Source organism: Brachionichthys hirsutus, chromosome 9 (assembly GCF_040956055.1).
Source record: "Brachionichthys hirsutus isolate HB-005 chromosome 9, CSIRO-AGI_Bhir_v1, whole genome shotgun sequence".
NCBI classification, from domain to species: domain Eukaryota; kingdom Metazoa; phylum Chordata; class Actinopteri; order Lophiiformes; family Brachionichthyidae; genus Brachionichthys; species Brachionichthys hirsutus.
In genome coordinates this window covers 14820306-14845504 of record NC_090905.1, presented here as the reverse complement: position 1 = coordinate 14845504, position 25199 = coordinate 14820306, and the positions used below count along the sequence as shown (strand labels likewise).

The window sequence follows — 25199 nt, the reverse complement described above, 5'->3', positions numbered from 1 at the left end:
GGCTTTGATATGGACAGGAAGTGACGTTTCGTGTGTTAGTCTGAAACCATGTGGCTTTGATCTGGACAGGAAGTGGGCGTTTGTTATGTTAGTCTGAAGCCGTGTGGCTTTGATATGGACAGGAAGTGGCGTTTCGTGTGTTAGTCTGATGTCCCGAGGCCGCGTGGTTTCGTTACCTGAGGGTAACGCCTCCGGAAGCGCCGACCCGGACCGTCGCTGAATCCGCTTCCCAGAGATCTCAGCGGATTGATGCTGGGTTAGGGAATCACTTCCTGTTTGAGCTGCAGTAGGAACTTCTACAGCCGCCTCCTGTTGCCATGGAAACTGTGTGTGTTGCTGAGCAGGAGAATTTGGGGAATTCTGCTGACCAACAGAAACACACACACACACACGCACACACACACACACACACACACGGCTCTGGGTCAGCCAAACCGCACACACACACACACACACACACGCGGCTCTGGCTCAGTCCTCCATCGGCTGCTGAACCTTCCAGGTGAGTCGATTCTCGATTTGTTCTTACCTGTGTGACATCATGACCTACCTGTCGGCCTGATCGGCTGCTTGATGATCTTTATTGATCATTTTATGGGAACAAATGTTAAATGTCAGCTCCGCCCACTTTGAGCATTCAAGCTATTTGATTGGACACAGCTCAGTCTGAAATCATGTTTACGAGTGATGTCATCTGTTTACATCACCGATGTTTGTTCACAAGGGCTTTTGCACGCACACACACACACACACACTTATATATATATATGTGTATTATATATGTGTACATACAAAATAATTTACGCAATTGTCCGTGTTGTTTTGACCGCTTGCATTTCATCTGAAGAGCTCGATTGTGATTGGTTCCTGCTGACCGGACCGACCAGAACCAGTCGGAGCCGGGATGTTCAGGTACACTCCTCCGTGGCGGGTCCTCTGTCACAGCCTGGAGGACACCAAGGTGAGATCCGGAGCGGTGGGGACAGGAAACCGGCCAATCGGAGTGGGGAAATGTCTAAAGTTAACATCGCTGAACTGGGATCAGCCTCAAGACAGCGCCTGATTGGTCGAGCCTGTAAAGCTCCTCCTACGTCGTGTTTATCATCAGCTGATTCTGGTTTTCCATGGAGGATCTGGATCTGGATCTGGATCTGGATCGAACGTCTGGCCTTCATAGGTCCGTCATGATCTGCACCGCCTGCAGGGGCAGCGTCCCGTTGGCACCCCGCCTGTTGCCGTGCCGACCCCTGATGCATCATCTGGATCCACATAGAGCAGGAACATCAGGAAACCAATTTTTATATTGATCATAGCAATTAGCCAAAAACAATTTAAATACATTTTCTTCAAAGAGCTGTTTGATGCTCCGAGTTCAAAGGTGACAACTGTCAGTGTGAGTGTGTGTGTGTGTGTGTGTGTGTGTGGTGGGCGGAGCCTCTGATTGGCCGATAGTAGCTGATCTTTGTCCCGTCAGTGTTTCAGTCTGAGCTTCAGCTGCTGCAGACAGAAACTGATCTCAGGTAAGGAAACCACTTTATTTAAATAAAGAATCTTTATTTAAATGTACAAAGACGGTGAAAATGTTCCCATTTAAAATACTAACTGCTCGTTCAATGTGACGGTGACTATTGATTCATTGATCGATTGATTATTTTGAGTTTGACGTTTCATGTAATTTATATTATAAACGTATAAATTGTTCAAATTCAGGAAGAAATAAAACTTTATTCTATTTGTCCACCGAATGAATGAACGTGAACGTTCGTCCTTGCTGTGTGAAGTCGACTGCGCTGCCCTTGGCGCCACCTACAGGTGACGGCTCGAGGCTTTTTGCTGAGTCATGCGTTGATCCCCGTCCTCGTGGCGTTGGATATCGGAGGTATTGATCAGGGAGACCTTAAGAACGAGGCAGGTGAGGTCATGTTTGACACCTCTGTCTTCCTGTCCTGATGGAGGACGCATGGCGTCCACCTGCTCCAGCCCGCGGTGACCTCTGACCTTCTGTCTGTCGCCTGCAGTCCGCCTGATAAACAGCTTATCAGCTGACAGCAGCAGGCGGGGCTTATCACCCACACACACAGGTCCACCCGGGCAGCCTCAGGTGGGGACTGTAAGGTGCCCCCCCGAAAAACATCTTTCGCACAATCCGCTCTCTCTGTGAAAGGTGCTAGTCTGTGGAATCTGCTCCCTGTCCACCTAAAATCTATGACACAATTGGTCTCCTTCAAAAAAGAAACGAAATCTTGGATGTGCAAGCAGCAGCACTGTACCCATGTTTAAATGTGTACATAGTTTTATTTCTAACATTTCTTTTTTATTACTGTCTTGTTTTATTCTTAATTGTTTTAGTTCTGTGATAAAATCGCATAGATGACTTTTTAAAACAATTTTCCTTCCTTTCCATGTTTGGAAATGGATATCTGTGTTGGAAGCCCATCTGTGGACAGGTGCTGCAAATTAGCTTCAGCTATAAGCGCTATAATGCAGGCATCAGATACTTGTGCTACATGTGTCTATGTTTTGTCTTTGTCCACATTCAAATAAACCAGAAATAAATAAATAAATAAATAACATGCTAGGATGCTAAAGTAATGCTAGCTGCTTTTACAGACGCGCCGGCATCTGTTTGTTTTCTGAATGGATTGAAGCGACCGATTGACTCGAACGAAGACATTGATTAAATACCTGAGGACAGGTAGACCAGAGACCTGTCCTCAGGTAGACCAGAGACGCTGGTCAGACACACCTGGCTTTAGAGAAGATGGAGACGCACAGGTAGACCAGCGTCTCTGGTCTACCTGTCCTCAGGTAGACTGATCTTTACGCCCCTGACATGTGATTGGTTTGTCTGACTGTCAGCAGAATTACAAACTACCCGTCAGGATCGTTAAACGCTAGCAATGCTAACCGAGACGACTCCTGGATCCAAAGTACCTTCTGATAACGCTGGCAGTAAAATGGGTTGTCGCAGATCAATCAGATATAAAAAACTTTATTGATATTCCTCAGAAAAAACAGATGACAAGAACTTTTTCTCAAGTACTTCTACTTCTATATTATTGTTATTAATTAAGCGTAAAGACACAGGACAGAAATGTCCAGGGAAGACAGGAGGACGAAGACACCATCTATCAGCAGCACACAATGCAGGACTGACCTCTGAACCCAAAAGACACACCTGGATGCATCTCTGCATAACGGCTCGCCTGAGGGTGGGCGGGGCAACAACCCTTCACCTTGATTCGTTAGTCAGGGTTCATGACTCCCAGGAGCATTAGCATTCATAAAGGAAATGCTAATGCTCCTGGGAGTCCGGTTGCCTTGGTGGTTTCGGCCCCTTCTTTGTTTCCTGCTCCAACAGGAGTTTAAGGATCTAAACGTCTCTCAGAACTGAAGAAGACTCCAGGATGAAGGTGAAACGTCTTCAAGTCCAGTTGACTCTTCTTTTTTACCCTTCATCATTTACCCAAATAGCAGTGTGTGTGTGTGTTTATGTATGTGTGTGTGTGCGTGCGTGTGTGTGTGTGCATGTGTGTGTGTGTAGGTGTGTGTGCGTGCGTGTGCATGTGTGTGTGTGTAGGTGTGTGTGTGTGCGTGTGCGTGTGTGGGTGTGCATGTGTGCGTGTGTGCGTGCGTGTGTGTGTGTGTGTGTGTGTGTGTGTGTGTGTGCGTGTGTGTGTGCATGTGTGTGTGTGTAGGTGTGTGTGTGTGCGTGTGTGGGTGTGCATGTGTGCGTGTGTGCGTGCGTGTGTGTGTGTGTGTGTGTGTATGTGTGTGTGTGCGTGCGTGTGCATGTGTGTGTGTGTAGGTGTGTGTGTGTGCGTGTGCGTGTGTGGGTGTGCATGTGTGCGTGTGTGCGTGCGTGTGTGTGTGTGTGTGTGCGTGCGTGCGTGCGTGTGTGTGTGTGTGTGTGTGTGTGTGCGTGTGTGTGTGTGTGTGTGTGCGTGTGCATACGATAATAAAAGCGTTTGACCTTGCTGACTGAAGCTACACAAACATGTCTTTTAATTACATTTTATATAATAACAATATACTAATATTCTCTAAATACTCTTATTATAAATGATTATTGATTGATATTTTAGGCTAACCGTTTGACCTGAAAGACTCAGAATCCCACAATCCTTTGCAAGACTGAGACTTTTGGGTCATTTCGTCATCCAGTACTGACTCCTCCCAGAAAAGCCTGATGCGGTGGTTTCCGTAGAAACGGCCTACTCTGTCTTTACCGTGGTGATCATTCTCTCCCCAGTGTAATGACCTCTCTGTGGTTTCCATGGTAACAGGCGTGTCTTTCGTTTCAGAGACTCTCGGCAGGTGACTGTCAGGATTGTGAAACTCCTCCTCCATCACGACGCCCGCCCCCCGCGTGCGCCACAGCGCCCCCTGTTGCCATGGACACCCCAAGGAAGTGGGCGCTGAGACCTCTCTCCCCTCTGCTGCAGCCGTCAGACCTGCACACCGTCGCCGGGCCCCCCCTGACCGACCCTGTCCTTGCTGCTCACGGTCACTTCTCGGTGGTCGTCTCCTCACAGCAGGGGGGCGGGGCCGGGGCCGGGGCCCAGCAGGATGGGGAGACGTGTCCCAGCAGCCCCAGCAGCCCCAGCAGCAGCTCTGGCTCTCACTGTGGGTTCTACTCCTTTGTGGAGGACCCAACGAGTCCAGAGGCCGAGCTGAACCGAGCCTGGATGGTCTCGCCCCAGAGGACGGCTTACCTGGCGACCCTGAAGGAGGACAACGGATTCAAACTACAGACCTACGCCAGCAACAGGAAGCCGCAAAGTCTCTTCCCAGAGAACAACGAAGACTCGCAGTACGAAGCGGGTCTGGACAAAGACATCAAAGTGGTCCGGGTGGAAGAAGACCGGCAGGTCCGGCAGGACATCATCCGCAGCCAAGCCCCGAAGAAGAAGCCGCCACTGACCGGGTCCCCAAACCACTTCAAAGAGGGTTTCGGGTTGAGCTCCAGTCCTGGCCGCTCCACACCAGAGCCCCCGTGGCCCCCGTGGCCCCCTGAGCCCGGAGCCGGACCCGTGGACCAGGGACAGGTGAACTTCAACGCTGCGCGAGAACAGTTTCTGCAGGTGGAACAGGACCAGCTGAAAACACTCAGCAGGTCATGTTCATACCTGAACGGGGCGGGTCGGAGGGGGGCCCCGCCTCAACCGCCAGACGGTCCGGACAAGAAGCCGGTGGCGTGCCGGCGCAGTGTGTTGGACGACCTGGACGACCTGGACTCGGGTTCCGTAAAGCGGTCTGTGGACGTGGGCGAGGTCGTGGTCAGTGGCCGTCACGGAAGCAGGAGCGCCACGGCGGCGCGGGACCACGAGACCCCGATCGAAAGGGAGATTCGGTTAATTCAGGAGCGTGAGGAAAAGCTCCGCCTCTCTCGGGGACTGAAGCACAGCGGCGCGGAGATGGTCCAGATCACGACCAAACGGCTGCAGGCGCCGCCGACGCCGGTCGAAGCCGGAGACGAGAGCCGCCTGAGCGTTCAGCGTGAGGTCCACAAGGACAACCGGAGACAAGGAGAACCTCAGCAGCAGGGAGGGGCCCCGTGGGGACACGGTCTCCAACAAGGAGAACCTCAGCAGCAGGGAGGGGCCCCGTGGAGACACGGTCTCCAACAAGGAGAACCTCAGCAGCAGGGAGGGGCCCCGTGGAGACACGGTCTCCAACCTGAAGAACCTCAGCAGCAGGGAGGGGCCCCGTGGAGACACGGTCTCCAACCTGGAGAACCTCAGCAGCAGGGAGGGGCCCCGTGGAGACACGGTCTCCAACAAGGAGAACCTCAGCAGCAGGGAGGGGCCCCGTGGAGACACGGTCTCCAACCTGAAGAACCTCAGCAGCAGGGAGGGGCCCCGTGGAGACACGGTCTCCAACAAGGAGAACCTCAGCAGCAGGGAGGGGCCCCGTGGGGACACGGTCTCCAACAAGGAGAACCTCAGCAGCAGGGAGGGGCCCCGTGGAGACACGGTCTCCAACAAGGAGAACCTCAGCAGCAGGGAGGGGCCCCGTGGAGACACGGTCTCCAACAAGGAGAACCTCAGCAGCAGGGAGGGGCCCCGTGGAGACACGGTCTCCAACAAGGAGAACCTCAGCAGCAGGGAGGGGCCCCGTGGAGACACGGTCTCCAACAAGGAGAACCTCAGCAGCAGGGAGGGGCCCCGTGGAGACACGGTCTCCAACAAGGAGAACCTCAGCAGCAGGGAGGGGCCCCGTGGGGACACGGTCTCCAACAAGGAGAACCTCAGCAGCAGGGAGGGGCCCCGTGGAGACACGGTCTCCAACAAGGAGAACCTCAGCAGCAGGGAGGGGCCCCGTGGAGACACGGTCTCCAACAAGGAGAACCTCAGCAGCAGGGAGGGGCCCCGTGGGGACACGGTCTCCAACCTGGAGAACCTCAGCAGCAGGGAGGGGCCCCGTGGAGACACGGTCTCCAACAAGGAGAACCTCAGAAGCAGGGAGGGGCCCCGTGGAGACACGGTCTCCAACCTGAAGAACCTCAGCAGCAGGGAGGGGCCCCGTGGAGACACGGTCTCCAACCTGAGGAACCTCAGCAGCAGGGAGGGGCCCCGTGGAGACACGGTCTCCAACCTGAAGAACCTCAGCAGCAGGGAGGGGCCCCGTGGAGACACGGTCTCCAACAAGGAGAACCTCAGAAGCAGGGAGGGGCCCCGTGGAGACACGGTCTCCAACAAGATGAGGACCAGCGACGAGGAGACACACCTCTGCGTGAGTCTGGAGGAGACGACGTCTTCCTGCCACCGTGCTGTCCTCATCGACATTCTGCAGAAACGGAATTGGACATCGTCCGTCTTCATTCGGCTCCGTGGTCCTGCTCTGTGAGCGTCTCTCAGGTTCAGGACCAAAAAACGTCCTCCTCTCCCCACTTGTCCTCTCCAGTAGGGACGCCGCTCGGTGACATGCCTTCGACAACGCCTCGGACCTGGAGGGACAACCTGCTGTCCTCTGGCCTGCGGTCAAGAGGACGAGGTCCTCCAGATTTTATCCAGAAGGAGATCAAGGAGGATCAGAGACGGGAGCAGGAGCTCCGGGACCTGAAGGAATCAAGCGTGGAGACCTTCTGTCCTGCTCCTCTGGTGGAACAGGCTGAACAAATGTCCATCAGGCAGTTCTACCCACCTGGAAGCAAAGGTACGTCCTCGTCCTCGTCCTCGTCCTCCTCAACACCTGGTGCTGGAACAGTCCCGGTCCTCTGGTACCGCCGGGGCGGTCCGGACCTACAGACTCTATGCCTTGAGCTGTCGGTTGGTTGGGTGGATGGATGGATTGTTGGATGGTTTGTTGGATGGTTTGTTGGATGGTTTGTTGGATGGTTGGATGGTTGGTTGGATGGATGGTTGGATGGATGGATGGATGGTTGGATGGTTGGTTGGATGGATGGTTGGATGGATGGATGGTTTGTTGGATGGTTTGTTGGATGGTTGGATGGTTTGTTGGATGGTTGGTTGGATGGATGGTTGGATGGATGGATTGTTGGATGGTTGGTTGGATGGATGGTTGGATGGATGGATTGTTGGATGGTTTGTTGGATGGTTGGATGGTTGGTTGGATGGATGGTTGGATGGATGGATGGATTGTTGGATGGTTTGTTGGATGGTTGGTTGGATGGATGGTTGGATGGATGGATTGTTGGATGGATGGTTGGATGGATGGATTGTTGGATGGTTTGTTGGATGGTTTGTTGGATGGTTTGTTGGATGGTTGGATGGTTGGTTGGATGGATGGTTGGATGGATGGATGGATTGTTGGATGGTTGGTTGGATGGATGGTTGGATGGATGGATGGTTTGTTGGATGGTTTGTTGGATGGTTGGATGGTTTGTTGGATGGTTGGTTGGATGGATGGTTGGATGGATGGATTGTTGGATGGTTGGTTGGATGGATGGTTGGATGGATGGATTGTTGGATGGTTGGTTGGATGGATGGTTGGATGGATGGATTGTTGGATGGTTTGTTGGATGGTTGGTTGGATGGATGGTTGGATGGATGGATTGTTGGATGGTTGGTTGGATGGATGGATGGTTGGATGGATGGATTGTTGGATGGTTGGTTGGATGGATGGTTGGATGGATGGATTGTTGGATGGTTTGTTGGATGGTTGGTTGGATGGATGGTTGGATGGATGGATTGTTGGATGGTTGGTTGGATGGATGGTTGGTGGGTGGATGGTTGGATGGATGGATTGTTGGATGGTTTGTTGGATCCCTTATTTTCCAGTTGGATGTTGTTGATGTGACGCGTCGACCTTCATCCGACCGGCGTTGTTGGATGCTGTTAGCGAGAACGACCAAAGTCGTCTCAGCGACCCAGGGATCCAATCAGAAACTGATGACATCACTCTGGGAGGTACGAGGTCACGATGATGTCATTCATGTGTGTCCTTCTGTTGTGTTTCAGGGACGTCCAGCAGGTCCTCTCCGTGTCCTCACCTCTTCGGCCGCCCGCCTTCCTCCTCCTCCTCCTCCCCCCCGGCGGGGGTCCAGCCCTGGACCTCCTCCGCCCCCCCGGCGGAGGTCCAGCCGCCGCCTCCTCCTGTCAGAGGACTGACGGAGACGCTGCTGCAGGACTTTGAGGACAGGCGGGCCCAGCTGAAGCTGGAGGAGAGCTCAGTGAGTCTCAGGTTTCCTGCTGTGTCCTTTCAAAGTAAAGGTTGACTTCTAACAGCTGAGGTGGTATTAGTGCATTCTGTGGTGAATAAAGTTTATTCTAGTGAGACAAAGGACAAAGGACAAAGGACGGGTTTGAAATGGAGACGTTCTTTGAAGGTTCCTCTCTGGTTCTTTGTCTTCTCAGTACGCCGGGATCCTGCCGGTGGACGACGTGAACAATGAGGTGACCCGTTTACCGGAACCGAACCTCCATCAGCATAACTCGTCTTCGTCGTCTTCATCGTCTGTGTCTCTGTCTCTCTGCTTTCCAGGTTGTTGAGTCGACTCGTGTGATTTGCCATAAGAACCAGCGAGCTCTGCGCTGGGAGGCCGGAGTGTTTGCCAACCGGGGGGATCGATGAGACCCGGACCAGGACCGGGACCGGGACCGGGACCAGGACCAGGACCTGTGTGTGTGTGGGGGGGGGCTCAGTAGGACAGGTTTTATTTGCCGACTAGTCTTTTCTGATTTCCTGCTTCAGCTGAGATTAAAATGGTTTAATTCTGAACACCCCAGAGAAACACTGCTTCTCATTGGCTGTTGTAGATGAGGCCACGCCCCCTCGCTGTCTATAAACTATCAGAAAGACGCTTTGAGTATCGTGTTCATGTTTAATGAACATTTTATAAACTGGTTCGGGTGCAGCTCCGTCTGCGGCCTGTAAGCCGTCGTCCAATCAGATCGCAGCTCTGAATACTGCTCTGGCTCCTTCAAAATAAAAGACGTATAGTCGTGAAAACAGCGAGTTATTGTAATGATGAACTGATCGCACGCACACGTCCATGTATTCTCGGCTGCTGTTGCCATGGTAACACGCCTGCTGCTGGATGGAGATGTGGGTGTGCTGGTTCCGACCGGCTTTGAATCGGGTTCAGAATAGATAATTCTACGTTGACTTTTGTTAAAGCATTAAAATAAATAATAGTAAGCCTCAGTTAGAGCGGCCTTATCATCAGCCATCAACATCGTTGCCATGGAAACTGCATAATGAGCCTGGAGGCGGCGCAGTGTGTGTGTGAATCCTCTGATCAAACCTTCAGTCGTTTAGAACCGATCAGATTTGTGTTCTGGTGAAGATCAATAATAAAACAACGACTTAAAAGCTTCTGTCGAGGACCTTTAATTTGAACGTTGATCACAGAGCATGCAGCGTCGCTCTCCAGCTCCAACTCGCTCTTATTTTTATACACTTCATAGCAGCAGTTGTATTTTTTTGTGTATTTTTACTCTCTTTTTTCAGTCACAGATGCACAGATTAGATTCTGAATATGTTTTACATTCAAATGGAAATGTCGAGTGAGATCTTCAGCCTGAGATGACCTCATGCAACACACACAGACACGTTAGCAGTAGGCCACGCCCACAATCGGCTCAATAACTCCTATTTACAGACGCTCCAGGATTCCTGATCTGTTTCTGTGCAGGATAACAAAATCAATCCGAGGATTCTTCTGATCATCAAATATTAATGGGAATATTTGTTTTGAAACGATTCCCTCGTAGTTCCCTAAATGTCTCATGGATTCTGTCTGAGGAACGTTTTGTCTTTGTCTCACGGATTCTTTCTGAGGAACATTTTGTCTTTGTCTCATGGATTCTTTCTGAGGAATGTTTTGTCTTTGTCTCATGGATTCTGTCTGAGGAACGTTTTGTCTTTGTCTCATGGATTCTCTCTGGAACGTTTTGTCTTTGTCTCATGGATTCTCTCTGGAACGTTTTGTCTTTGTCTCATGGATTCTCTCTGGAACGTTTTGTCTTTGTCTCATGGATTCTCTCTGGAACGTTTTGTCTTTGTCTCATGGATTCTCTCTGGAACGTTTTGTCTTTGTCTCATGGATTCTGTCTGAGGAACGTTTTGTCTTTGTCTCATGGATTCTGTCTGAGGAACGTTTTGTCTTTGTCTCACGGATTCTTTCTGAGGAACATTTTGTCTTTGTCTCATGGATTCTTTCTGAGGAACGTTTTGTCTTTGTCTCATGGATTGTCTGAGGAACATTCTGTCTTTGTCTCATGGATTCTGTCTGAGAAACGTTTTGTCTTTGTCTCATGGATTCTCTCTGGAACGTTTTGTCTGTCTCATGGATTCTCTCTGAGGAACGTTTTGTCTTTGTCTCATGGATTCTCTCTGGAACGTTTTGTCTTTGTCTCATGGATTCTGTCTGAGGAACGTTTTGTCTTTGTCTCATGGATTCTGTCTGAGGAACGTTTTGTCTTTGTCTCACGGATTCTTTCTGAGGAACGTTTTGTCTTTGTCTCATGGATTGTCTGAGGAACATTTTGTCTTTGTCTCATGGATTCTGTCTGAGAAACGTTTTGTCTTTGTCTCATGGATTCTGTCTGGAACGTTTTGTCTTTGTCTCATGGATTCTGTCTGGAACGTTTTGTCTTTGTCTCATGGATTCTGTCTGGAACGTTTTGTCTTTGTCTCATGGATTCTGTCTGGAACGTTTTGTCTTTGTCTCATGGATTCTCTCTGGAACGTTTTATCTTTGTCTCATGGATTTTTTCTGGGAAGTATTTAAATCATCCTTAATAAACAAACATTCAGATTCACACGCATACAAACAGGGTCGACCAATCAGAAAGCAGCACACAAACAAACATGCTGAGAATCACTATAGCAACCAAACCATCACAACAAATGATGGTAATATACAATCAGTGGAAGGAGATTCATCTCACTGCAACAAACTGGCATAGACCCCGCCCCTCACAGGAGGCGGGGTCTATCCTGAACTTGGGATTGGTGGTTGTTGCATTTTTTGTGCTTCAAAAATTTAAAATCTCATCTCTGAGCTGTTGTGTCTGAACTTCACAATATTAACAGTCGCCATGGAAACCGCCCAGCATCCGGTTCTGCAGCTCAACGCTGTGGACGAGGATGAAGGATGAAAGTGTCCGGTCCGTGGTGGACAGGATGTTAGATCTGTCCCGTCCGTGGTGGACAGGATGTTAGATAAAACTATTATGTTGAGCAACGGAGAACCGGACCCCCCTGGATGGTGACCCAGCAGAACCTCGCTGTAAATAAGGCTTTTATTCTGAAAGGTCAGGGACTACTCCTTAAACCTTCGGCCGTGCAAACTCTTATAAAAGTTCTCCTGCTCAGTCTGGTGGCGACTCTCTCGATCCAAAAGAACCAGCGCCGTCTTGCGTCTCATGGCCATTTCCCTGTGTTGGGCCTCCGCTGACACCTCCACCTGTGGGTTAGGGGGGGGCGGGGCGGGGGCGGGGTCGATGGCGCCGCGAGGCGAGGCGGCTCGGTGTGGACGGAAGCTGCTGCCACGAGCGGCAGAGTCTCCTCGGGTCAGGCTGTTCAGGTCATACGTGTCTCGTGGGTCCCGCCCATTGGGCGACGCCCCCGCCCACTCCCACGGGTTCCCGTTCCCTGCGAGGGGCGGGGCTTGGGGCGGCGCTTGGACGACGGGATGGTGTGGCGAGTGGGCGTCCACCGTTATTATACCTGGTCCCTCGCGCTGCTCGTAGTTTGGGCGGGAGCGAGGGGAGTCGCTGGTGGACGAGGTACCTGAGCAGGTGGACGTGGTCTCGGAGGACTTGTCTCCTGAGGGGGGGGCGGGCAGGAGGCCCTGCTGCTTCGACATGGCGATGACGTGCATGAGTCGCGGCTGGTTGGCGGCGGCGCGGGCTGAACCCTCGCCGCCCGTCTTCTCCCGGATGGCGAGCCACTTGGCCCGGGTCAGGGCACTCTTTGGAGAAACTGGGGGGGGTCCAGCCTCGGGGATCTGCGGAGGTCTGGGGGTAGCCACAGCTTTGGCTCCCCCTGGTGGTGGGGTGGGGTTGCGGCTCGAGGGCGTCCTCCCAGACTGCACTGCGGGCTGGTAGATGGGGACTTGGGTCCCCCCGTCGTCTGTCCCCAGCCCGGATCCGTCCTCGCTGGCCCCCGTCTCGTCCCGGACACTCAGGCCTCTCATCTCCATGGACTTCTGCTTCCACTCAGACATGAGTTGCTGCGATCGCATGGGGTCCATGGGAACCTGCACCGCCTTCAGGCGCCGCTGGACCGGCTGGACCGGCTCCGGCGTGCTGGCCCCCAGCCCCCCGTTAGCGTTCATGCTAGCTCTGGGCAGCGTGTTGCTGAAGGTCAGCATCGTCTCCTTGCCCATGGGGCTGCGAGGAGCCAGCAGCTCCACGTCCACGCTGGCCCTCTTCAGGCTCCCCATGGAGTCCTGCTCCCGCTGCAGGGGCCCCAGGGGGGCTATCCGGTCCAGGGGGGCCGGCGCCGCCGCAATCTCATCGTTACTCTCTGAGGCAGAGGCGGGACCCTTGTTGTAGACGGACTCGTGTCCTCGCTCAGTCAGCGCTCGCAAAGGGTCCTCCTTTGGGGGCGGGGCAGGCGGGGGCGGAGTGATGTCATCAGAGGACTTGAAGTTGGCAACAGCGTGGAAGGCCTGAAGAAGAAAGCGAGCCTTTAAGACTTCCCTCTGCCCGGGGGGGTCCCGAGGTCTTCCCCGTGGTCTCCTCCCGGGGGGACGTGCCCTGAAGCTTTTAGCTTGGGGTGTGCTAGCGCCCTGCTAACACCCGTTTCATGCTAGGTGTTTCAGCTACGACGCTTTTAGCTCGGGGTGTGCTAGCGCCCTGCTAACAGCCCAGGTGTTTCGGGTACAAAGCTTTTAGCTCGGGGTGTGCTAGCACCCTGCTAACAGCCCAGGTGTTTCGGGTACAAAGCTTTTAGCTCGGGGTGTGCTAGCACCCTGCTAACACCCGTTTCATGCTAGGTGTTTTGGCTACAAAGCTTTTAGCTTGGGGTGTGCTAGCGCCCTGCTAACAGCCCAGGTGTTCCGGCTCTCACCAGGTAGGCGGCGATGAAGGCCCCGATGAGGAAGCCCACGTAGACGTCGATGGCGTGGCTGCGATGCTGCGTGATCTGAGTCAGGCCCGTCAACGCCGCCGCCATGGCGAACGCAAACACCAGAACGGGCTTCAGCAGCTTGGTGCTGTCGGAGATGGTCGCGTTGAAGTACATCTGAAAGCGAGACGGCGTTACTGAGATCGATGACTCGGCGGAAGACGAGCGCCCGTCCGGGTGAAATGCGTCCGCCGGCTTACAGAAACGTAAACGGCTGCGAAGGCAGACAGCGTTGCATGCTGGGAAGGGAAACTTTTCCTGCAGGACACAAAGAAGGGCGGAGCATTAGATTCCATCAGCCCCAACGACAGAACGGCAGAGGGCGTCCCACCTGGCGGCCATGATGGCGTGCTGGTCGTGACCCGAGCAGATGTCTTTGGTGACGTGGGCGTTTCTGTCACACGACACCCCGGCCAGCGTGTAGTTGGGTCGGCACACGGTGAGGAAGAACGGGGCGTGGCGTCCTGTCGACAGCTGGATGATGTCCGTGACCAGCGCCGTCGCACACAGGCCGAAAACGTGCACACCTGGACAGAGACAGCAGGCGCCAGGTTCTACGAGTGGCTCAGGTGTGGCTGCAGGTGTGGATGTAGGCGTGGATGTAGGCGTGGCTACAGGTGTGGATGTAGGCGTGGATGCAGGTGTGGCTGCAGGTGTAGGCGGGGCCTTACCTACGAAGCGCACCGTCCTCCTCAGGAAGGAGTTGAAGTTACATCCTCCTGCGTTGATGCTTCCTTCAGGTCTCCGGAGCTTCAGTCTGGACTGGAGGCAGTAGACGATTCCTTCAACCAGCATGATCTGGTGAATAAAACAAACACGCCCTCATGAGCACCTGAGTCCTGCAGGGAATACTAGTGTCGTATTACATGTGTTCTAAGTTCATTTAGAATGAATCATCTTTTACAAGAATAGACTTTGATGGGTTGGACTTTGGACATGTCCAGAGGAGAGGACGACCCAGGAGACGGGACATGGACGCAGTGAGGGAGGGCGATGCAAAGGACAGGGTGAGGTGGTTGCTATGGCGACAGCAGCAGGTTCTGGCGGTCCTACCGAGGCGGCGGGTCCAGCGAAGGCGAGGCTCAGCAGCATCAGCAGCGGGATGAGCTCGTCCCCTCCGTCCACGTAGGGCATGCTGAGCTCCCTGTCCCGGCAGCGGAACCCCACCCGGGCCGGCTGGACCACGTCGGTCAGCTCCAGGAAGTACAGAGACACCATCGAGGACGCCACGATGGGCAGCTGCACACAGGTGAGGACAGGCGAGGACAGGGGAGGACAGGCGAGTACAGGCGAGTACAGGTGAGGACAGGTGAGTGCAGGCGAGTACAGGCGAGTACAGGTGAGTGCAGGTGAGGACAGGTGAGCACAGGTTAGTACAGGTGAGTACAGGCGAGTACAGGCGAGTACAGGTGAGGACAGGTGAGTGCAGGCGAGTACAGGCGAGTACAGGTGAGTGCAGGCGAGTACAGGCGAGTACAGGTGAGTACAGGCGAGTACAGGCGAGTACAGGTGAGTGCAGGTGAGGACAGGTGAGCACAGGTTAGTACAGGTAAGTGCAGGTGAGTACAGGTGAGTACAGGCAAGTACAGGCGAGTACAGGCGAGTACAGGTGAGTGCAGGTGAGGACAGGTGAGCACAGGTTAGTACAGGTAAGTGCAGGTGAGTACAGGTGAGTACAGGTGAGTACAGGCGAGTACAGGCGAGTACAGGTGAGTACAGGCGAGTACAGGCGAGTACAGGCGAGTACAGGCGAGTACAGGTGAGTACAGGTGAGTACAGGTTATTAGCGCAGCAACATGATCCCCGATGGGAAACGCCTCCAACATTCACAGGAGGACGTTTACGTGCTATGACACCGTCCAATCACAGAGCGGCTTGGGGAACAGGCGGAGTCTGAATGAGGGGTCATGTGACGCCTCGACTCACCTCCACGAAGTAGAAACACGGCAGCAGAGTGACGCTGTCCTTCGGGGGCTTCTTCTTCATCTTCTCTGAGTTCATCATCATCATCATCATGCTGACGGAGCTGCAACACACACACACACACACACACACACACGCACGCACACACACACGCACGCACGCACGCACACACGCACACACGCACACGCACACGAGGAAGAACCCTCTATCAGAACCTGGGGTTCCTCAGGGTTCTACTTTAGGCAAAGAGGGATTCGTGGCTGCTCTCTGATTGGCTGCTTTGCCTTTCACAGGACGCTCCTTATTTGGCTTTGTTTTCATGTCTTTGTAGTGACGTGATTGGACGATCCTCTGAACCGGACCCGGGTCCATGGGGGGCCGTTCAGCCTGGATCCAGCTCCGCGCGGCGCTTAGACCCGCTTGGTGGGAGGAACTGCCCCCCCTGGAATCAGGTCTACCCCCCCCATCACCAGAGCTCATCTTCATCCTGGCTCCCCCCAGGATCCAGGTCCAGGTCCCCCCCCAGGATCATGTCCAATAGGGTACAGAGAACACGCGTCACATCTTTACACCTGAACGTCAGACCAATCGGGGGCGGGGTTTAAACGCAGCGTTTCGGTCGAAGCGGACGGACAGACCGACGGTACCGCAGTGATCACGCCTCGGGGTGGACCGGCTCGGTTCTGAGTCCGTGTTTTATCGTCTGATGCAGGTAGAAATGCGTCAGAGGATAAACGCACGCACCTACACGCACACACACCTACACACACACGCACCTCAGACCACCGACCCGCTCTGGTTCCGGTCCCGGTTCTGTTGCCGATAGTCCCGATGGAGGATCTGTTCTCTCTAGAATGCAGCGCAGATCCGCGACTGTTCCGTTTTATGGCGATCTGCTGCTGCACGACGCGCGCGCGCATCTGCGTGTGTGCGTGTGTGTGAGAGAGAGAGAGAGCGAGAGAGAGAGAGAGAGATGAAGCTGTGACAAACGGAACATTTGTGTTTGTAGCTCGGATCATCGGAGAACAAGTTCTGTTTAATAAATCTTTTTATGTAAAGAAGTATAATAATAATAACAATTTTATTTCATGCTTCCGTGCACTGAAAGCGTCCAATCTGCTGCAGTACCTCCAGCAACCGTCGGGGGGCAGCAGAGTGAGGAGACGCAACCAATGTCCGCAGACAAGACGAAGAAGAAAGTGAAGACATGTTTTGTGATGCCTTCACTGACCTCACGGAACCCCGCTGTTCATTTACGGCGCACACAAAGACACAGAGACACACAAAGACACACAAAGACACACAGAGACACACAGAGACACACAAAGACACACAGAGACACAGAGACACACAGAGACACACAAAGACAGAGACACACAAAGACACAGAGACACAAAGACACAGAGACACACACAGAGACACACAAAGACACACAGAGACACAAAGACACAGAGACACACAGATACACACAGAGACACACAAAGACACACAGATACACAAAGACACACAGAGACACACAGATACACAAAGACACACAGAGACACACAAAGACACAGAGACACACAGATACACACAGACACACACAAAGACACACAGAGACACACCTAGACACACAGACACACAGAGACACACCTAGACACACAAAGACACAGAGACAGAGACACACAGAGACACACAAAGACACAGACACACAGACACACAGACACACACAAAGACACACAGAGACACACCTAGACACAGATACACACAAAGACACACAGACACACACAAAGACAAAGACACAGAGACACACAGAGATACACACAGACACACAAAGACACACAGAGACACACGAGACGTTGGACTCTCATGGACGGACCTGTCTCCTGTCCTCTGTCCCCGTTTAGTCTCTTCTGTTGTTCCAGCTTAAATCTGTGCTAAAGCTAGAAGCTGCACCAGGAAGAACAGAGCTTTTATTTTGAAGGTTTTATTGGAAACCAAATACAAAACAAACTTTATTTACACACAGAAGAACTGACATCAATGCCTGCGATGCGTTCAGGGGACCGTCGGAGGGATCCGCCTCCACAGCCCTCCACACAGACAGTTCTTGATCCAGCGCTGCTCCCACTGCTTCATGGCGTTCGTCTTGTTGGGAGAACGCAGCATCGTCACGCAGCCGCACCTGAACGCAACACAACGGGGAGACGGCGTCAACACAACGGGGAGACAACGGGGAGACAACGTCAACACAACGGGGAGACGACGTCAACACAACGGGGAGACAACGGGGAGACGGCGTCACCACAACGGGGAGACAACGGGGAGACAGCGTCACCACAACGGGGAGACAACATCACCACAACGGGGAGACGGCGTCAACACAACGGGGAGACGACGTCAACACAACAGGGAGACAACGGGGAGACAACGTCAACACAACGGGGAGACAACGGGGAGACAACGTCAACACAACGGGGAGACGGCGTCAACACAACGGGGAGACAACGGGGAGACAACGTCACCACAACGGGGAGACAACGGGGAGACGACGTCAACACAACGGGGAGACAACGGGGAGACAACGTCACCACAACGTCAACACAACGGGGAGACGGCGTCAACACAACGGGGAGACAGCGTCAACACAACGGGGAGACGGCGTCAACACAACGGGGAGACGGCGTCAACACAACGGGGAGACAACGGGGAGACAGCGTCAACACAACGGGGAGACAACGGGGAGACAGCGTCAACACAACGGGGAGACAACGGGGAGACGGCGTCACCACAACGGGGAGACAACGGGGAGACAACGTCACCACAACGGGGAGACAGCGTCAACACAACGGGGAGACAGCGTCAACACAACGGGGAGACAGCGTCACCACAACGGGGAGACAACGGGGAGACAACGTCAACACAACGGGGAGACAGCGTCAACACAACGGGGAGACAGCGTCAACACAACGGGGAGACAGCGTCACCACAACGGGGAGACAACGGGGAGACAACGTCAACACAACGGGGAGACGACGTCAACACAACGGGGAGACGACGGGGAGACAGCGTCACCACAACGGGGAGACAACGGGGAGACAACGTCACCACAACGGGAAGACAACGTCACCACAACGGGGAGACGACGTCAACACAACGGGGAGACGACGTCAACACAACGCGGAGACGACGTCAACACAACGGGGAGACAACGGGGAGACAACGTCAACACAACGGGGAGACAACGGGGAGACGACGTCAACACAACGGGGAGACAACGGGGAGACAGCGTCACCACAACGGGGAGACAACGGGGAGACAGCGTCACCACAACGGGGAGACGTCACCACAACGGGGAGACGGCGGGGAGACAACGGGGAGACGACGTCAACACAACGGGGAGACGACGGGGAGACAACGGGGAGACGACGTCAACACAACGGGGAGACGACGGGGAGACAGCGTCAACACAACGGGGAGACAACGGGGAGACGACGTCAACACAACGGGGAGACAACGGGGAGACGACGTCACCACAACGGGGAGACGACGTCAACACAACGGGGAGACGACGTCAACACAACGGGGAGACGACGTGCTATTCATGTTTTATTCTGCAGGTGTGTGACATCACTTCCTGTGGACTCACCTGGTGCATGCCTTGCTCTCCTCGGTGGGGGAAACGCCCATGTGGACACAACGTAGGTTGTCTGTCTTCTGAGACCCAGGACTCCTACACACACACACACACACACAAACACACACACGCCCCCCCCCCCCCCCACACACACACACACACACACGCAGTGTTCAGTCTGGATCCGGTCTGGGTTCCTGGTCCCGGTTCCTTCCGGTGCGTTACCTGGAGAAGACCTCCAGCGGGGCGGGGCAGCCCGGCCCAGGAAGGGGCGTGGCCTTTCCGAACTGCAGGCGCAGCGGCTGCCTCCCCTGCAGCCTGGCGACGACGCCGTCGTTCACCGGGAGCCAGTCCATGCTGGGGACCAGCAGCTGGCTGGGCAGCAGGCAGCACTCGTCCACCAGAGCCTCGTCGGGGTCCTGGGGGGGGCCGTCGTCCCGAGCTGAGGGGGAGGAGTCAGAGGGTCAGCGAGGGGGCGGGGCCCACACCCCCGGCCCCGCCCCCCCCCCCCCCCAGCCTCACAGCAGAGCCACAGCCGGGTGAGCAGCCGGAACAGCAGCTGCAGGCTGTCCTGCGTGTCCGACATGGCGGTGAAGGTGGGCAGGCAGCCCGGCTTCAGGAGCCCCCAGATCCGGATCACCACCAGCATCTCCCGCAGGACCCCCAGCGACGCCCCGTCCCGCATGAAGCCGAAGCCGGGCCGGACCACGGAGCCCTGCGGGGGCAGGAGGGGGAGGGGGGGTTGTCATAGCAACTCCTCACGTCTCAGAGGGCGGGGCTGCTCACCTGGTTGGGCAGGTTGGCCAGCAGGTAGAGCACGAAGTCGCCCACCCATTGGATGAGCTGCTGCAGGGACTGGAGGGGGGGGCCGTCCAGGACGAACTCCTCCGTCTTCAGGTTGATCATCACCTTATCGATGTCTGCGGAGGAACGGGGCAGGGCCACGCCCACCGGCAGGGCCACGCCCACCGGCAGGGTCACACCCACCGGCAGGGTCACGCCCAACGGCAGGGCCACGCCCAACGGCAGGGTCACGCCCACCGGCAGGGTCAGGGGCGGTCCTCGCCGCCCCGCCCCGCCCCGCCGTCTCACCTGTGTCCGTGTTCTTGGCGCAGATCTCCGTCAGCCGGTCTCCTGGACTCTTGTCGGGGTTGTTGAGGAGGTGTGGCCTCAGCAGAGACTTGAGGGTGGAGCTGATGGCGATGAGGAGCAGCTTGGCGTGGAAGTCGCACGCTCTGGCCGCCGTCGCCGTGGACAGTTTACAGAGAGACGCCTTCACAGCCACGATGCGAGTCGCCAGGACCTGAGACAGGTGGAGGTGCTTAGCGGCCGCCTCCTGGGGGGGGGCGCCGGGGGCGGGGCCTGCTGACCTGCTGCAGGGCCTGGTTCTGCCTCATGTACTCCTCGTGCAGCTTCTCCACCAGGTTGTGGACCATGGTGGGCTGGACGTGCAGCAGGACGTCCCACCAGTCGTAGCCCGTCACCATGCAGTACTCCAGCAGGAACAGCAGGTGGCGCAGCGCCGTGTTCAGCTCCAGCACCTGCCCCATGGACGGAGACACACGCAGCATGTGCAGCTGCAGCGGAGACAACAAGAGGTCAACGGCCGGGACGTCTACGGCCGGGACATTTACAGACGGGACGTCTACGGACGGGACGTCGACAGACGGGACGCCTACGGACGGGACATTTACAGACGGGACATTTACGGACGGGACGTCTACGGACGGGACGCCTACGGACGGGACGTCTACGGACGGGACGTCTACGGACGGGACCTCTACGGACGGGACGTCTACGGACGGGACGCCTACGGACGGGACGTTTACAGACGGGACGTTTATAGACGGGACGTCGACGGACGGGACGCCTACGGACGGGACGCCTACGGACGGGACATTTACAGACGGGACGTTTATAGACGGGACGTCTACGGACGGGACGCCTACGGACGGGACATTTACAGACGGGACGCCTGCGGACGGGACATTTACAGACGGGACGTTTACAGACGGGACGTCTACGGACGGGACGTCTACGGACGGGACGTCTACGGACGGGACGTCTACGGACGGGACGTCTACGGACGGGACGCCTACGGACGGGACATTTACAGACGGGACGTTTATAGACGGGACGTCGACGGACGGGACGCCTACGGACGGGACGCCTACGGACGGGACATTTACAGACGGGACGTTTATAGACGGGACGTCTACGGACGGGACGACTACGGACGGGACATTTACAGACGGGACGCCTGCGGACGGGACATTTACAGACGGGACGTTTACAGACGGGACGCCTACGGACGGGACGCCTACGGACGGGACATCGACAGACGGGACGTTTACAGACGGGACGTCTACGGACGGGACGTTTACAGACGGGACGCCTACGGACGGGACATCGACGGACGGGACATCGACAGACGGGACGTTTACAGACGGGACGTCTACGGACGGGACGTTTACAGACGGGACGCCTACGGACGGGACATTTACAGACGGGACATTTACGGACGGGACGTCTACAGACGGGACGCCTACGGACGGGACATTTACAGACGGGACGTTTACAGACGGGACGTTTACAGACGGGACGTTTACAGACGGGACGTTTACAGACGGGACGTCTACGGACGGGACGTCTACGGACGGGACGCCTACGGACGGGACATTTACAGACGGGACGTTTATAGACGGGACGTCGACGGACGGGACGCCTACGGACGGGACGCCTACGGACGGGACATTTACAGACGGGACGTTTATAGACGGGACGTCTACGGACGGGACGCCTACGGACGGGACATTTACAGACGGGACGCCTGCGGACGGGACATTTACAGACGGGACGTTTACAGACGGGACGCCTACGGACGGGACGCCTACGGACGGGACATCGACAGACGGGACGTTTACAGACGGGACGTCTACGGACGGGACGTCTACGGACGGGACGTTTACAGACGGGACGCCTACGGACGGGACATTTACAGACGGGACGTTTACGGACGGGACGTCTACGGACGGGACGCCTACGGACGGGACGTCTACGGACGGGACGTCTACGGACGGGACGCCTACGGACGGGGCGGCGCCACCGGACCTGTCCTCACCTTCCCGTGGTCGTCGACCCCGGCCAGCGCCAGAGAGGTCCAGGAGAACTGCAGGGCCTTGAAGTGGACAGCGGGGCCCCCGCCTCTCTGGCGTTTGATGGCGGACTCGTCCCCGGGTCTCTGGCTGGAGGGGGCGGAGCCGTAGAAGACGCCCATGGTGTGGAGGGAGAGGCGGTGCAGGATCTGGATGCTGCCGTCGTGGAACGCCAGAGCCAGGCCTGAGGGACACGCTGGTCACGAGTCTGTCCCCACCGGGCGCGTCCCGTCGGACGGTCTCCTCACCGAGCCCGGGGCAGAACTTGGTGTCTGACGCCACCTTCAGGTCGGTGTTGGAGATGGAGATGGGCAGTTTGGGCAGAGCGATGGCCGATACTCGCTCCAGGTCGCTGGTGCTCGTCAGGATCCTCCACTTCAGGATGGTCGGCTGCTTCTCCCCGACTGCGGCGGGGGTCAGAGGTCAAACCCAGTCCCCGTGCGAGGACCGGCCCGAGCGGCGTGCGTCTTACCGACTGGCGACCGGTGCTGGAAGATGTTGTTGACAGGAAGTCCCTCCTTCCTCAGAGACCAACACTCCACGATGCTGCCGCTCTGGTTGGACGCGCAGAGGAGGACCTGCAAGGCACACGCGTCAGCGCCCCCCGGTGGCCCGGGTGCTCCCCGGGGCCGGCGCTCACCTGCTCAGAGTTCTCCCGGGTGAGGAACCTCAGGTGCGTGACCGCCGGGTACTTGTCCCTCCTCAGCGGGTCGGTGGTGCAGCGCAGGAAGAGCGACGGCAGCAGCTCCGTGTCGATGCGGCACTTCTCGCTCACCACGCTCACCGCCACCTGGACGAGGAAGACGAGGAAGAGGGTGGTGAACCGGGGCCGTCGCCATGACAACCGGCCCCCCTCCGGGCTCCGACCTTGTAGAACTGGACGGGGGACGAGCTGCTGCCGTCGGTCGCCGCCACCACGATGTTCCCGCCGCTGGTGAAGACGATGTCGGCCAGCGCCACGCGTCCCCTCAGCCGGCAGAGACTCTCGCCGGCCGTCAGCAGGGCGCCGCCCGGCTTCAGCAGCGCCACGGTGACCAGCCCGCTCACCGTCACCGCCAGCCAGCCCTCCATCGGCTTCCCGCCGAACAGCGTGAGCGACGGGGAGAACTTCACCCGGGAGAACTTCTCGCCGAAGTTCGTGGAGCCCGACTGAAGCAGAGAAGGACGTTCAGTTTGACCTCCGACCTCCGCGGGGCGCTGCCGTCGCTCGGCTCGTTACCATCTCCACGTGCAGCGCCAGCTTGACGCCGTTGTGCAGCCAGCTCAACGCCACGATGGGATCGCCGTCCAGAGCGCTGGACAGGACGCTCTCCCAGCTGTTCACCAGGTGATCCGACATCGACCAACACTTGATCCGACCGTCGCCGTCCGCCGACAGCAGCCTCGAGCCTCGACACAGACCGGGACGGTGAACACCGAGAGCAGCACGCCACGGGCGGGGCACGCCGAGACACGGGCTCACCTGATTGGTCCCACTCCAGACAGGAAATGACCTCAGTGTGTCCGGAGTTGATGGAGTAAACGTCCCAGGGGTGCTCCGTGTCGATGATGTGGATCATGTGACTCACACCTGAGACACACACGGGGGTTACACACCTGGGGGAGGCGGAGCCGGGCGTGTCCCTGACCTTTGTCGTCGTCCTCGTTCTTCAGGTCCGTGGTGAAGGCCACCAGGTTCCCGCAGGACCAGGAGCAGACCAGCGGGATGGAGGGACAGTGGGTGCTCTTGGGACGCTTCTCCCACTCGCACACGTACGCCAGCTCCATGACACCACCGAAGAAGAAAGCAGGGACAGGTGCGCGAACCTGCTGAGGTGAGAACAACCTTCAAGAGTTCCAACACTATATATTTATATTTATATTTATATGTTCTTAAAGTCAATCCTTATCGGTGAAGTTGATTGTTTTGTCCTCAGGCTACCGGTACATTCTACCGGGAAAACAAGCGAGTTTAAGGAGGCTTCTCCCCCAGCATGAACGGCCTGAACACCGGGATTAACCGGGACTAACCGGGATTAACCGGGACTAACCGGGACTAACCGGGACTAACCGGGACTAACCGGCATCTCGCGTCCGCGGGGACAGACTGCGTGTGATTATTAATACCGGCCTGTCAGAGAGCCGCTACTGCTAGCTTACCTTTACTTGGATTATCAGATCGTAACCAGATTTTAAAAAAAAATGTATGTCTTAAATTATTAACTTCAATTTCTATACAAAAAAATACAAAGAACGTAAGTAAATGCAATTACGACTCCTTAAGAAACAGAAACCATTGGCTGGTGAGACTATTCATTCAGTTCAAAGGACCCAAAAGGACCCAAAAGGACCCAAAAGCTTTTTGGGGTGTTCGTATTTGTGCCTGTCTATAAAAGAATGAATCATCACAAAAGTCGCACAAACTTTGTCCAAACGGTTAACCTGTTTCCGGTGTGTTTCAAGAGTATTTCGCGTTATCATTCATGTTCGCGTTATCAATAGCTTTCCGGTAGTTTGTGACTACCTGGTACGGCGCTGCGGGACAACGCATTTAAATGTTACTCCCTCAGATTAGTCTCACAGGCGCATCAATCGGCGGTCTCCAGAACCCGGAGTAATTTCAATAGCGTATTTTGGCAGACTGTTTTTGACACAATGGCGTAGTTTGCAGTGAATATGAAATTTATTGTGCTCTATTGTTTATTAAAGATAACAGAAACGCAACAGATTTCAGTAACTCCATGAGAACCGAAGAAGAAGAAGTGATGCCTAACAGACAACGCTCTGGGATTAGCTTTATTCAGGACCCGTACTTCCGCTCCTCGGTTCCGTCTCAGTCCGACCGTCAGTCGGATGTTCGTTTACGTTAACGTTTATCTTCTATTCGGTGAACGTCAGCTCGGACTTCGTGTTGGAGCTCCTGAATAGTCAAACGCAGTAATTTATTTTAATAGTAAAGTAAAATGACGTCAGACTCGATTCGA

The 25199-nt window shown here is 55.6% G+C and overlaps 3 protein-coding genes across 3 annotated transcripts; 1 reads left to right on the top strand and 2 right to left on the bottom strand.

Annotated features, from left to right (window-relative positions):
• Positions 1 to 904: 904 nt before the first annotated feature.
• Positions 905 to 9207, top strand: misp (mitotic spindle positioning). Its single transcript, XM_068743630.1, has 6 exons — positions 905 to 961; positions 4305 to 5593; positions 6686 to 7158; positions 8424 to 8635; positions 8820 to 8858; positions 8947 to 9207. Exons 1-6 carry the CDS (start codon positions 905 to 907, stop codon positions 9034 to 9036), a joined length of 2160 nt encoding a protein of 719 aa, XP_068599731.1. The 3' UTR covers positions 9037 to 9207.
• Positions 9208 to 11731: 2524 nt separating this feature from the next.
• On the bottom strand, positions 11732 to 15558 carry plppr3b (phospholipid phosphatase related 3b). Its single transcript, XM_068743690.1, has 7 exons — positions 15469 to 15558; positions 14596 to 14781; positions 14214 to 14340; positions 13874 to 14069; positions 13743 to 13800; positions 13486 to 13659; positions 11732 to 13084 (listed from the first exon to the last, which is right to left on the bottom strand). Exons 1-7 carry the CDS (start codon positions 15556 to 15558, stop codon positions 11732 to 11734), a joined length of 2184 nt encoding a protein of 727 aa, XP_068599791.1.
• Positions 15559 to 17326: 1768 nt separating this feature from the next.
• On the bottom strand, positions 17327 to 24003 carry med16 (mediator complex subunit 16). Its single transcript, XM_068743752.1, has 15 exons — positions 23865 to 24003; positions 23699 to 23806; positions 23456 to 23625; positions 23104 to 23385; positions 22877 to 23026; positions 22709 to 22832; positions 22485 to 22640; positions 22203 to 22420; positions 20452 to 20658; positions 20174 to 20384; positions 19868 to 20001; positions 19604 to 19796; positions 19307 to 19523; positions 19094 to 19177; positions 17327 to 17629 (listed from the first exon to the last, which is right to left on the bottom strand). The coding sequence occupies exons 1-15, from the start codon at positions 24001 to 24003 to the stop codon at positions 17503 to 17505; spliced, it is 2520 nt and encodes an 839-aa protein (XP_068599853.1). The 3' UTR covers positions 17327 to 17502.
• Positions 24004 to 25199: the final 1196 nt, after the last annotated feature.

Coding starts and splice junctions, on each gene's coding strand:
- misp (XM_068743630.1), top strand. CDS start 905: ATGTTCAGGTACACTCCTCCGTGGCGGGTCCTCTGTCACAGCCTGGAG. Junction 962..4,304: donor ACAGCCTGGAGGACACCAAG/GTGAGATCCGGA, acceptor CTTTCGTTTCAG/AGACTCTCGGCAGGTGACTG. Junction 7,159..8,423: donor CTACCCACCTGGAAGCAAAG/GTACGTCCTCGT, acceptor GTTGTGTTTCAG/GGACGTCCAGCAGGTCCTCT.
- plppr3b (XM_068743690.1), bottom strand. CDS start 15,558: ATGATGATGATGATGATGAACTCAGAGAAGATGAAGAAGAAGCCCCCG. Junction 14,782..15,468: donor CGTGTTTCTACTTCGTGGAG/GTGAGTCGAGGC, acceptor ACCTGTGTGCAG/CTGCCCATCGTGGCGTCCTC. Junction 13,801..13,873: donor CACGCCATCATGGCCGCCAG/GTGGGACGCCCT, acceptor TGTGTCCTGCAG/GAAAAGTTTCCCTTCCCAGC.
- med16 (XM_068743752.1), bottom strand. CDS start 24,003: ATGGAGCTGGCGTACGTGTGCGAGTGGGAGAAGCGTCCCAAGAGCACC. Junction 20,002..20,173: donor CGCCAAGAACACGGACACAG/GTGAGACGGCGG, acceptor GTTCCTCCGCAG/ACATCGATAAGGTGATGATC. Junction 19,797..19,867: donor TGGCCAACCTGCCCAACCAG/GTGAGCAGCCCC, acceptor CTGCCCCCGCAG/GGCTCCGTGGTCCGGCCCGG.